Source organism: Arachis stenosperma, chromosome 4 (assembly GCF_014773155.1).
Source record: "Arachis stenosperma cultivar V10309 chromosome 4, arast.V10309.gnm1.PFL2, whole genome shotgun sequence".
NCBI lineage: Eukaryota > Viridiplantae > Streptophyta > Magnoliopsida > Fabales > Fabaceae > Arachis > Arachis stenosperma.
This window is the reverse complement of record NC_080380.1, coordinates 8208732-8222264: the sequence shown is the minus strand read 5'-3', so window position 1 is coordinate 8222264 and position 13533 is coordinate 8208732. Positions and strand designations below refer to the sequence as shown.

Here is a 13533-nt window from a genome sequence, read left to right as displayed (position 1 = left end):
TTTTAGATCACTTTCGATAACTTCTTACATTATTCTGTGTTCATCTTTGCCGATTTGTAGAAAGCGGTAGTCATCTCTAGATCGTCCTTTGGGTGAATCGCGTTTTCACTTTTATCGGACGGTTGTCTTTATCGTGATCGTGCAGTGAAATTGTTTTTCACTTTCTGCCGATCTATTGCTTTATAATCGGGCGATGAACTCTGCTTTCACTTTTTTGCCGACCTTGTCGAAATCGGGCGATGAATTCTGGTTTCATCTTTCCCGACTTTTATCATGATCGGGCGGTGAATTTGGTTTTCACCCCGCCGACCTTGTCGTGATCCGGCAGTGAAATTTGCGTTTCAGATTAATGCGTCTTGGTATAGCAGTGAATTTTGTTTTCACTTTGTCGAAATCAAATGATGAATTCAGTTTTCATCGTGGTCGGGCGGTGAAGTTGGTTTTCACTTTGCCGACTTGTCGCTTTGTAATCGGACGATGAATTTGGTGTTCATCTTGCCGACTTTGTCGTGATCGGGCAGTGAATCTGGTGTTCACCTTGCCGACCTGCCGTAGTCGGGCGTCTTGGTAGAAACTTTTAGGGAATCTGCAATTTTTTTAATAAAATGAAGATAAGAGTGTGTACATGTTAGTACTTACCTTTCTAGGTCGGGCAATCTTTTTGGATTTCGGCCTGGTGCCCTTTGCAGGCATGCCATGACCTTGGTAGCTCTTGCCCCTCGAGGTTGGACACTTTGTAGTAACCTTTCTCCAGTTCTTCTAAACAACTTGGTATGATCCTTTCCAGTTGGCTGCTAGCTTCTCTTCTCCCGGTCGACTTGTTCCAATATCATTTCGGATTAGGATGAGGTCATTATTGGCGAAGCTTCTCTGCACTACCTTTCATTTGTACCTTAAAGCCATGCGATGTTTTAACGCTTCTTCCCTGATCTGAGCTATTTCTTGGACTTCTGGGAGTAGGTCGAGCTATTTCCCTTTGGATTTGGGAGTTGATCTCTTTATTGTAGATGATCATTCTGGGGGATCCTTCTTCGATCTCTATTGGGATCATTGCCTCCACTCCATGAGTCAACCAGAAGGGTGATTCCTCTGTGTTGAAGTGTGGAGTTGTCCGATATGCCCATAGGACTTGTGGGAGCTCTTCAGCCCAAGCTCTCTTTTTTGATCTGAAGAACTTTGGTTCTTTCTGCAAAAAGCTTGCGTATTCGCCTTTGAGGAGAAAGTGTGCTTTGCTTAAGATTTGGCTGCTGTTCCTATTTTTTTCATCGTTGCCTGACTCCTTTTGTACAAAAGTTCTAGCTTTTGTTCTGACCTTTTGTTTGAGAGATTGTCGGCTTCTCTTCTCTGTGTTCTTGCCCTGTTGTTGCCTCCAAAGGGTGCCCCTAGACTTTCGTGTGAGTCCTGGGGTTTTCCTTTTACTGCTGTATCTGACACTTGATGTTTTGCTGTTATTGTCCGAGTTGTTTCCTTTATTTGTCCGAGTTGTTTGGTAATAACCCCACGGCTGACCTATGTCCTGAGTACTGTGTGCGACTTAGGAGGTTCCTTTGAATTTGTAGGGATAGGGATGAGGAGAAGAATTATGAGTTGGTGTCGCCGAACTCTGAGGAAAGGGTTTGTTTTCCTTCCTTTGTTGTGGTCTTGTAATGTGGCCTGTATGAGGCTTCTGTTATTGCCCCCTGGTTTGGTGTTGGCTAATTTTTGAAAATGCATCAGCTCAGGCATTCTGCTCCCGAGGTATGTGTCGGACTTCATATTCCCCGAATTGTCTGAGCTGTTTTCTATTTTTGACCCAGGGTCCCCTGAATTGTCCGAGCTGTTCTCTGGTTTTGTCCAGGGTCCCCCGAATTACCCGAGGTATTTTTTGTGGTGGGATCCTCAGCTTGGTTGCTCCCTTCTATTTGTGAGGTGACTACTTGTGAGTCACTGGATATGGTAAGCTCCTACCTTCTTAGCTAGCCTTAAACCAGCCAGTAGTGCCTCGTTTTCAGCTTGGTCATTTGGCTTTGATTTGGCTTCCCTGATTGCTTTTCTATAATTACACATGCACCATTCCCAGTTTTGTTTGAAGAGTCATCCATTTAGAGTTTCCATTTTGTAGGAGTTCCCGGGGTGTCAGTGTACTCTGTAATGAAGTCGGCCAGATACTATGATTTGATGGCTATCCGAGCTTCATGTCGAAGATCGAATTCGGATAACTTGATTGCCCACTGTAAGATTCTTCCAGTTAAGTTTGTTTTCTGTAGGATGTCTTTTATGGGCTGGTTGGTCCGAACTCTGATAGTGTGAGCTTGAAAGTATGGGTGGAGTTGTTGAGAGGTGAGTACGAGGGAGTAGACGAACTTTTTCTATCTTTTGATAGTTTAGTTCGGCCCCTTGTAGAGCTTTGCTGATGAAGTAGATGGGTTGTTGCCCACTTTCATCTTCTCTGACTAGTGCTGAGGCTACTGTCTGACTTCCCACTGCGAGGTGTAATGAGTTTTTCACTTTCCTGTGGTCTGGAGAGAATGGGTGATTGCCCCAAGAATTTTGAAATCTCGGAAGGCTTGTTCGTACTCCGTTGTCCTTTCCAAACCTCTCTTCCTTCCTTAAGATACCTCTTTGAGGTGTCTTTTGCAAGATGATTTAGAGATCCTTCCTCCTGCGAATCCTCCATTTATCATATGAACATGTCTCTCAGGGGTGTGAGACGGACGTTCAGCTCATCCGACTTATTCGGTGTGGGGTGGACGTTTAACTCGTCCGACCTCTTCCTTCAAGTTGTTCGACCTCTTTTGCGTGAGGTGGACGTTCAACTTGTCCGGCCTCTTGGATGTGAGGTGGACCTTTGTCCGACCTCTTCGGTCTGAGGTGGGCCTTCAACTCGTCCGACCTCTTTGGTATGAGGTGGACGTTCAACTCGTCCGACCTCTTTGGTGTGAGGTAGATATTTAACTCGTCCGACCTCTTTGGTGTGAGGTGGACTTTCAACTCGTCCGACCTCTTTGATGTGAGGTGGACCTTCAATTCGCCCGATATCTTCGGTGTGAGGTGGACCTTCAACGCGTCCGACCACTTTGGTGTGAGGTGGACCTTCAACTTTGTCCGACCTCTTTGGTGTGAGGTGGACCTTCAACGCGTCCGATCTCTTTGGTTTTTGATTGGGCGAGTTGATGGGAACTTCTCAGTGTTGCCTATTTCTCGGTAGATATCCACAACAGACACCCGAAGGGGGTGTAATTGTGGTATTTTTTAGGCTTCTCTCCATGTTGATCTTCTTTTTTCTTGGACTCTTTATCCTTATCCCGAGAGGAGTAGGAATGTTCGATTTTTGAGATCTCTCCTAGTCGAGAGTTTTCCTCCATGTTGATGTATTTCTCTGCCCGTTCCTGTACCTCGTTCCGAGATGTTTGGGTGCTTCTTGGATATTGAGTGGCTAAAAGGTCCTTCTCATAGACCATTGATGAGACCCCTGATAGCTGCTTCTGTTGGCAGACTTTGTATGTCCAGACATGTTTTGTTGAATCTTTCCATGTAGTTGCGAAGGCTCTCTCGATCTCCTTGCTTGATCCTTAATAGGCTTGATGCGTGTTTGGCTTTGTCCTTCTGGATGGAGAATAACAGATTGCATCTGAGGCCTCCGTGAGATACATCCTGCTTCTGAAATTGCTAAGATGATAGCTTGGATCTGATGTGCCGTCGTACGGAGTCATGTTGGGAGATTTGAAGTCCTTTGGGACCTTTAGCTTTCATGATCTCTTTGGTGAATGGGTCTTGGTATTTGTGGGGGCTATCTTCGTGACTGGATCTAGCCGTCTCGGTTTTGAGATCAACTTCAAGTTTTAAGAGCTTTATCTTTTAACTCTCGGCGTCGCCTAATTTCCCTTCGAAGGTCCTTCTTGGCTTCACGTTGATGCTCGTCTTCTTTTTCGAGTTGTTGGAGGCGGTTTTGTTGAGCTTGTAGTGCTTCCATGATTTCTGTGTTTGCAGGTTATTTATCTCCCCCGTTTTGGGGTGTGCCTTTGGTGGTGGCGTCCGCATTTTTGTGCGGCGTTCTATCCTCTAGATCTGAATCGTGGTCGTTGTCATGGTTGTCCGCCATGGTGGTGGGATGACTTCCAGGTTCCCCGGCAACGGCGCCAATGTTCCGAGGGTTACCTGAAACTGGAGGTCGATCTCAGACGAGATCTTCTGTACTGGTTGGTGCTAACGTGTCCGGCTGGTGGGAGACAGCCAGAGCTATCGTGTCCGACTTGTTGGACTGGCTGCACTGCTGATCCTTCGTCACCGGAGGGTGGGGGGTACCTGCAAGAGACTCCGATGCTTAAGTTAGCATGGGTATTAAACAGGTATTGAGTAGAATCAGAGTATGAGTTATACCTGGGTGCTCCAGTGTATTTATAATGGTGAGATGTGGCCTCCTGTGGATAAGATAAGTTAGTTATCTTATCTTATCTTTATCTATCTTTAAGTGAGTCATCTTATCTCAAGGGAACCGCCTTTATCTTTCTGGGCTTTAGCTGCCTTTAGATTGGGCTGTGTTCCTTCGTTTTGGGCCTGCTTTGGGCTCCTTTGGCGAGTTGGCCGAGCTCTTTGAGAAGAGGTCGGGCATTTGGCCGAGCTCTTTGAGAAGAGGTCGGATAGTCTGACCTGAAGAGGTCGGTCGGCTTGTCGCTAAACATCCCGGGTCGGATAGGTTGACCCAGGGTATAAACAGTTACCATTGTAGGTAGATTTTCATTTCATATTGATTTGTTAGTAAAGATTGGTTGTTAGTATGTTGTATTCATTAGTAGTAGATGAATAAATTCTAAAATCAAATTGCATTTTTGTGAATTGTTTGATATTTGATTGAATAAAGAAGAGTTTTGAACATTATAGGGAGCTCTTGGGCATTTTTTCTGCTTTTTGGGAAAAATAAAAAAATAAAAAAAATTAAAAAAAAAAAACGGCCATCGGCGCGTAAGCACGCTGTGCACGCGCGCGCACATTGCACTTCTGCAACTTCTGGTACAAAAACCAGAGAGTTGTGCGCGCGTTGTGCCAGCATTGTGCTGGGAGCACAAGCTCATCCACGCGTAAGCGCGCTGTGCGCGCGCGCGCGGATCGTCCCTGCTGCATCCACGCGTGAGCGCGCTGTGCGCGCGCGCGCGGATTGTCCCAACCTCATCCACGTATAAGCGCGCTGTGCGCGCGCGCGCGGATTTGCTCCCTGCTTTTCCCCTTCCTCCTTTCTCCTTTCTCTTCTTCTTCTTCTCATTTTTTTTTCTTCTTCCTCTCTTGAAAGATTTTTTTTCTTTTCTCTTTTAATATAAAAAAAAAAAGAAATTTTTTTTAATAATAAAAAAATATATAATAAATAAATACATAAATAAATAAATAAAATACTAAAAAAAAATTTTTAAAGATATACAAAAAAAAAAATTTTTTTCTCTTCTTCCATTTTCTTTTGTCTATTACATTTGCATACTTTTATTCTTTGCATTTTAATTTTGTTTCTATAATTTGTTCTCATTTTATTTTCTAAATTTCTCATTTTAATAATGGTGTTGAATTCTCTCACTCAATTGTTGAGAATTTCTTGCATTTGTTTTGGTGCTTCATGACTTGTTACATTAATTGTAATATTTGTCAACACACAAGATTAGTGCTTTAGTCCCTCCTAATTCATTACCCTTTGTTTTTTTCTTTTTTTTTTCTTGTACCGCTTCATCATTGAGTTAGGATGGAATTAAATGCTTTCATGCGTATCACTAATCTTGTTTGTGCCAATTCTTATTTGATCTTGATGCTCAATATCCTCTTCATGCTTTAACTTTACTCTTGCATCAAGTATCATTGATATGCCATTTTCTCTTATTGTTTCCTCCTCTACATGTTGTAGCTACCATGTAGTAGAGAACCATACTCTTATTTGGCATTAGCCCCCGCCTATGTTCTAATTGCTTTGATGTCTTTGTTATAGGCTTAATTTTCTTTCTTTTTCTCTCCTTCTAGGTTGGCCACCAAGAAGGAAAGGAACGAGAAAGCTTCTAAATGGGGCAACAAACAAGTCATCCGCACAACCTTTTGAAGAAGCTCATCAATTGTAGCAACCCGTCCACCTTGCTCTTCTTTGCATGTACCGAGGACGGTGCAATCTTCAAGTGTGGGGAGGTCATTCGACCGATCTCCATGGGTACCAATTTCCTTTTCAACACCAATGTTAGTTAGTTGTTGCATTTGCATGATAGGTTGCATGTTAGTTAGAATTTGTACATATTTTACTACTTCCTTCTTATTAGGACTACTTGGTTAAAGTGATGAATTCTTTTCCGAGAAACCGTTTTAGGGCAACCTACCAATTTGAAAATTTTTTGTTGAACTTGCTTGAAAGAATGTATTTTGGAACATGGTTTTTGAGCTAAGAACACAAGCTTGCGAGATTCGAGCCTAATGGTGTGGTTACATCTTATAACCACTTATTTTTCCTTCTTGTGTGCATTATTCTCTTTCTATGAATGTAATCTTTGATTTGTTTAATTCTTTATGTCCATTATTTGTGTATTCATGCATTATATGATGAGGCCATCATTCATTAGCTCACTTACCAAATAGCCTACCTTTTACTCTCCATTGTAACCAATTTGAGCCCACGATTAACCCACTTTGTTCTTAATTTAGCACATTACAAGCCTTAAAGCGAAAAACAATAAATGTCCTTAATTTGGATCTTTGATTGGCTTAGGCTAGTGTGTGTGAGTATCATTCAAGTGTGGGAACCTTGGAACATTGGGTGAATAAAATGGTAGTTTGTATTATTAGTGTAAATATTGGGAATGGGTACATACTCATGTATTGATCAAATGTAAAACCTTATGCATTGATGCTCTTGTATATAAAAAATGAGAAAATGAAAAAAAAAAAGAAAAAAACAATATGGAAAAGAAAAAAAATATAGAAAAAGAAAGAAAAAAAGAAGAAAAAGAAAGAAATAAAAAAAGGGGACAAAATGCCCCAAGTAATGCTCAAATAAAAGTCAATGCATATGTGTTGTGAAATGAAAAGGGAATGCATGAGTATGTGGAAAGGTGAGGAATGGGTAGTTAGATTAGTACTTAATTGTATAGGTCATTATATAGGTTAGGTGGAAAAGTTTAAGTTAATCAAAGATTCAAATCCTAAGTCCACTAGCCATATATGATCCTACCTTGACCCTAGCCCCATTACAACCTAAAGAAAAGACCTCATGATACATGTATGCATGCATTGAATAATTGTTGATTGTTAGAAGATAAACAAATCTTGGAAAGCATGATTAGGGGAGAATTGAGTAAATCAACCCCAAACACTGAGCGACTAGAGTGCAAACACTTCCGGTGAGGGTTCGATGCTCAATTCCTTAATTCCCGGCTTTCATGAGCATTCTTCTCGTAAGTCTACTTGAACTTCATTTTGATATTCGAATTGGTAGGATTCATGAATCGTTATATGATCTTGACCCTACTTGTGCATGTATGACTTGGAGGATTGATTTATTTTTAACCAAGTAGGTAAAACCATTTTGCATTTTAGTTGCATATAGTTTAGGATGCATATAGATAGGTTACATTGAATAAATGTTGATGCCCTTTGCTTTCTCTTGGCTTAAGCATGAGGACATGCTTGGTTTAAGTGTGGGGAGGTTGACAAACCCCAATTTGACGGTTTATCTTGTATTGAATTTAGGGGATTTTATCACCTTTTACCCACATTTATTCAATGAAATAGCATGGTTTTGTATATTCTCCTTTAATTGTGCTTAAGAGTGAAAACATGCTTTTTAGGTCTTAAAATAGCTAAATTTAATTCTTCTTGATTCTATTAGATGCCTTGATATGTTTGCTAAGTGATTTCAGATTTAGAAGGCAAAGCTTGGATCAAGGGAATGAAGAAAGAAGCATGAAAAGTTGGAGAACTCATGAAGAAATGAAAGAACCGGAAAGCTGTCAAGCCTGACCTCTTCGCACTTAATTGACCATAACTTGAGCTACAGAGGTCCAAATGATGCGGTTCCAGTTGGGTTGGAAAGCTAACATCCGGGGCTTCGAAATGATATAAATTTTGCCATATGTTGCTTCGCGTTCAGGGGCGCGCACCCGCACTTTGTGCGCGCGCGCCGATTCTGTCCGTGGCCCACTTTAATGAAATCGTCCCCAGCGGTTTTAGGAGCCTTGTGGGCCCAATCCAACTCATTTCTGATGCTATTTAAGTCAAGTATTGAAGGGGAATCAACATACTTTAGATACTTTCCATACTTTTAATCATTAGCTTAGTTTTAAGAGTTAGAGTTAGTTTTAGAGAGAGAAGCTCTCACTTCTCTCTAGGATTAGGAATTAGGGTTAGATTAGGATCTCATAATTCTAGGTTTAATTCAAGTCTCCTTCTACTTCTACCTTCAAGTGGTGATTGCTACACTTTGGTTCTTCTTTCTATCCCTATCCTCTTGTTGTAATTTCTCTTATTTTGTTTTTAGGTTTTGTAATTGAGATATTCTTGTTCTTTTGTTTTCTTTTAATAATGCAATTTGAGATAATTCATTTGATTGTGATGTTGATGATTGTTGTTTTGTTAATTCTTTGTAATTGTTGGTTGTTGATTCCTTTTATTCTTACAAATAAAAATGCTTTCTTTCATTACCCTCCAAGTGTTTGATGAAATGCTTGAGAGGATGTTAGGGTAGGATTTTATGTTCTTGGCTTGAGAAGGTAACTTAGGATTTCTTGAGTCACTAGTGTCCAATTGATTGCTAGTTGATAGCCATTAACTCTAGCCTTCATTAATCCAATTAGTGGAAAGCTAGGACTTATGGACTAGGATTGATATAACTCGCTTGACTTTCCTTTGTTAGTTGATTTAAGGATGACTAAGTGGGATTAATCCTTGCAACTACCATACTTGTGGCTAGTGATAATGATGAAGACCCTTGACAACCAAATCTTGCCAAGACCATTTTGTTAATAAAGTTTTCTTACCATTTACTATTCATGTTTCTCCTCTAAAACTCCAAATATAACTCACAACCAATAACAAAACACTTTATTGTAAATCCTAGGGAGAACGACCCGAGGTTTAAATACTTCGGTTTATAGATTTTAGGGATTTGTACTTGTGACAAACAAATTTTTGTATGAGAGGATTGTTGTTGGTTTAGAGACTATACTTCGACGAGATTTCATTTGTAAAATTCTAAACCGTCAAAAATCCAATCGTCAGTATGCTGAACTCATGGCCAATTTCGTGCCCTGCAATTTAAACAATTGCTGCCAGAACTTACTGATAAAGACTCTATCTCGATCCGAAATTATTTTCCTTGGAAAACCATGCAATTTCACCACATGCTGCACAAAGTTTTCAGCTACCTATTTGCTATTGAAATCATGTTTTAAAGCAATGAAATGAGCAAACTTGGTTAATCTATCAATCACCACCATAATCACTGAATAGCCATGAGATGGTGGAAGAGAAGTAATGAAATCCATACAAATTTCTTCCCAAACTTGGGAAGGCACTGGTAAGGGCTGCAATAATCCTGTTGGAAATTTATTCTCCACCTTAGCTTGTTGACAAATAACACAATTTCGCACATATTCTTTGATCTGCTGTTGTATATTTGGCCAATAGAAATTGGAGCATATTCTGTCAATTGTTTTAGCAGAACCGGAATGTCCCCCTATGGCACTATCATGATATTCCTTGAGGATTAATTGAATAAGAGAGCTTTGTCGAGGAATAACCACCCTATTTTTCCACAGCAGCAACCCATTCTTATAAGAATAATTTCCATCAGTTGTTATTTCCTCTCTACACTTCAGCAAGAGTTCCTTAAGAGAGCCATCATTCTCTAAGTCATTTTTAAGTGTGTGCAGCCAATTCAGATCCGGACAAGACCAAGCGGCATAGTAACATCTAGATAAAGCATCAGCAGCAACATTCTCTATTCCCGGTTTATATTGGATTTCAAAATCAAATCCCACAAACTTGTGCAGCCATTTCTGTTGTTCTGGTGTGCTCAGACTCTTTTCTAGCAGAGCCTTCAAACTTTGTTGGTCCGTTTTGATGATAAATCTCTTACCCAGCAAATAATGCCTAAATTTTGCAATGGCTTCAGTGATTGCATATAACTCCCTGGTATAAGCCGATTGACATTGCATGGTTGGGGACAATTTCTTTGAGAAATAAGCAATAGGGTGTTTACCTTGGCTTAAAATAGCCCCTATTCCCAACCCTGAGGCATCTGTCTCCACCTCAAAAGGCAATTCAAAATTTGGTAAAGCCAAAACTGGCTTTGAAGTAATAGCTTTCTTTAGTTTCAAGAAGGCTTCCTCAGCATCATTATTCCAGAAAAAAGCATCCTTCTTTAAAAGATTGGTCAATGGGGCTGCCAAAGAAGCATAACCTTTGATGAACCTTCGATAATAACCTGTTAAGCCTAAGAATCCTCGCAATTGTTTCAGATTCTTAGGTACTTGCCACTCTACCACAGCTTTAACCTTCTCCTTCTCCATGTGCACTCCTTCTTTAGTGATTGTGTGGCCCAAATAGTCAATTTCTGAGACCCCAAAGAGGCATTTAGACAATTTAGCATAGAGTGTGTTTTGTTGTAATAGCTTCAGCACTGTTTCCAAATGGCCCAAGTGAGCATTCCAATGCGGGCTATACACCAAAATGTCATCAAAAAATACCAACACAAACCTTCTCAAATAAGGTTTAAAAACATCATTCATCAATGCTTGAAAAGTGGCTGGAGCGTTGGTTAAACCAAATGGCATGACTAGCCATTCATAATGTCCTTGATGGGTTTTAAAAGCAGTCTTCTCTCTATCCTCCTTCTTTACTAAAATTTGATGGTAGCCTGACCTTAAATCAAGCTTTGAAAAGATTGTAGCCCCAAACAGTTCATCTAACAACTCATCAACAGTGGGAATAGGAAAGTTATCTTTAATTGTAATGTTGTTTAGTGCTCTATAATCAGTGCAAAACCTCCAAGTACCATCCTTCTTCTTAACTAACAAGATTGGAGATGAAAAAGGACTCTTACTTGGCTGAATTATTCCCTCCCCAAGCATCTGTTGCACCATTCCTTCAATATGCTCCTTTTGCGAATGAGGATATCTATAAGGTCTTGCCTTCACTGGTTGAGCTCCTGGAATCAATGGAATAGCATGGTCATGGCTTCTAGCAGGTGGCAGTCCTGAAGGGGCATCAAACACCCCTGCATAATTCTGTAAAAGCAAGGCCAACTCAGGTTCTAGTTCCTGAGATAATTGCAGCTGCTTCGTATTTCCTTGCTGCTGCGGTGGAGTCTCTTCCTTCTTTTCTTGTAATTGTAGAGTAAAAGCTTCAGCAACTGAATTAGTGTGAAACAACCTCTTGATGTGGTTGTATTGAGCCTGCCTCGGACCATTGTAAGCATCACCAAAAATGGTTACAAACTCACCATTCTGCCAGAACTTTATAAATGAGGAATCATAATCAACAATGTGAGCTTTTAGTCTCTTGAGCCAAGTAGTACCAAGTACTAAATCTCCACCTGCGACATGTAAGACATATACTTGTGGAACAATCATTTTGTGGCCCTGCATATTAACCTCAAGAGCCTTAATACATCCTTCCACTTTCATCAATTCAAAGTTGCCAACCATGACATTAAATCCAGGTGCTGGCTCCACTGGAAGGTTAAGGAATTTTGCAATCCTTGGTTGGATAAAACTATCAGAACTTCCACCGTCAATTAACACTTGAATTTCATGACCAAGAATCCTTGCGGTCAATCGGATTGTAGCCAACCCTTCAGCTCCATTCATTGCATTATAAGACAGATGATGCTCCGCAACTTGCTGTTCTAACTGCTGCATCACATCCTCTGGGGCAGGTTGTTCAGTATTAGTCATTTGCTGTTCTTCAGCCTCTTCCTCGGCTATTTCCTCTAATTGAAACAACATAAAGTGTCTGTTGGGGCACTTATGTGTTGGGGAAAAATGTTCATCACACCAGTAGCATAAACCTTTTTCTCTTCTCATTTGTTGCTCAGCTGCCGTGAGGCGTTTAACTTTGTTTCTGTTGGGATTCATGACAGGTTTAGTGGCTGGAGTGGGTAGCAAGGGTGGTAATGTTTGGCGGGGAAGGGCAGGCTTATTTTGTTGTCCAGGGTTTGTTTGAAGGTTTTGATTTGAAAGGATTGTTTGGTTACGGTAAGTGTTTGGGCCTTGTGAATTTCGAAAAGATGATGAAAATTTGTCCTCATATAATCTAGCTAAGCTCACAGCTCTAATTAATGAGGGAGGGCATTGAGATTTTACCTCACGTTTAATATCCATACGTAAGCCACCGATGAAATAGTCTCTTAGAGCATCCGGAGGCTCAAGATTGGTTCGATTAGCCAGGGACACAAACTCTGCGTAGTATTCTGCTACCGAGCCTTTCTGCATCAGCTTGAACAATGATTCTCGTGGAGAATCGAACAAAGACGGGCCAAACTGTTGTTCGATTGCTTGACGCAACTCATTCCAAGAGTGGAATGGTAATGAACGTTGAGCCATTTGAAACCAAGGGATGGTAGGACCCACCATGTGCATTCCTGCAATTGCAACTTGTTCTTCCTCAGGCACCCGATAGAAGTCGAAATACTGGTCCACAGAGAAGATCCATCCCAACGCATCTGAGCCATCAAATTTGGGTAGATCGAATTTTGGTTTTCTAAAGTGAGGTTGATGATTGTGAAAACCACCCCCATGACCAAAATGAGAGCCATGGCTAAACTCCGTGTGAAGGTCAGTTTCTTGGCTTATATTAATAGGCTGCTTTTGTAGCGCCTGCATAATGGAGTTATGCATCGTCTCCATTCTCAAGCGCATTTCCTCATTGTTCCTCGCAACCTCAGCTCGATGAGCTTCTGCATTCTTCTCAACCAGCTCATACAACGTTTTAATATCAGCTTCTACCTTTTTAAACCTCGTGCCTTCTGCCATGCCTCTCAATGAAAGCACCAAATGGAAGAGGTAGAATTTCCTCTTTGTATTTTGATATATATATATATATATATATATATATATATATATATATATAAGTGCAGAACAGGTATAAAAACCAAAGAAATAGTGCAGACCAAGTATAAAAGTCTATGAAAGGTAAGTATAAGTAAGTAAGGAGCAAGAATAAAAAAAGGGAAGTGATGATGCTCGAATCAGTGCCTTCAACCGTGTGCAGTTTGTACCTGAGTGAGGAAGATAGGGTTAAAAAATGCAGAAAAGGGAAGAAAGGAAGAATGTGCCCGAGGAGGTACAGAGATGACAGAGGGAGAGAGAACTTGAATTACCAAAAGTTGCCTAACAAACATAGTCCCGCAGCCGAGTATTAGAGCATTTCTTTCTGCTGCCTCTCCTTAGCTGCTCAACCGCATTTGCTGCCAAGTGTCCCTTTTGCATAACAGAATTTATCTTGTGTTCAGTGCCAAGTTTGCCCCTCATTGCTTGGTCAGCCTCTAATTCCATTTTTCTTAATTTGCTCATGACAGAGACCTAGCTTTCTTGGAAG

At 40.8% G+C, this 13533-nt stretch overlaps 1 protein-coding gene across 1 annotated transcript; it reads right to left on the bottom strand.

Annotated features, from left to right (window-relative positions):
• Positions 1-9359: 9359 nt before the first annotated feature.
• LOC130974540 (uncharacterized) lies at positions 9360-12968 on the bottom strand. The gene has a single exon (XM_057899415.1). It carries the CDS (start codon positions 12966-12968, stop codon positions 9360-9362), a length of 3609 nt encoding a protein of 1202 aa, XP_057755398.1.
• Positions 12969-13533: the final 565 nt, after the last annotated feature.

Coding starts and splice junctions, on each gene's coding strand:
- LOC130974540 (XM_057899415.1), bottom strand. CDS start 12,968: ATGGCAGAAGGCACGAGGTTTAAAAAGGTAGAAGCTGATATTAAAACG.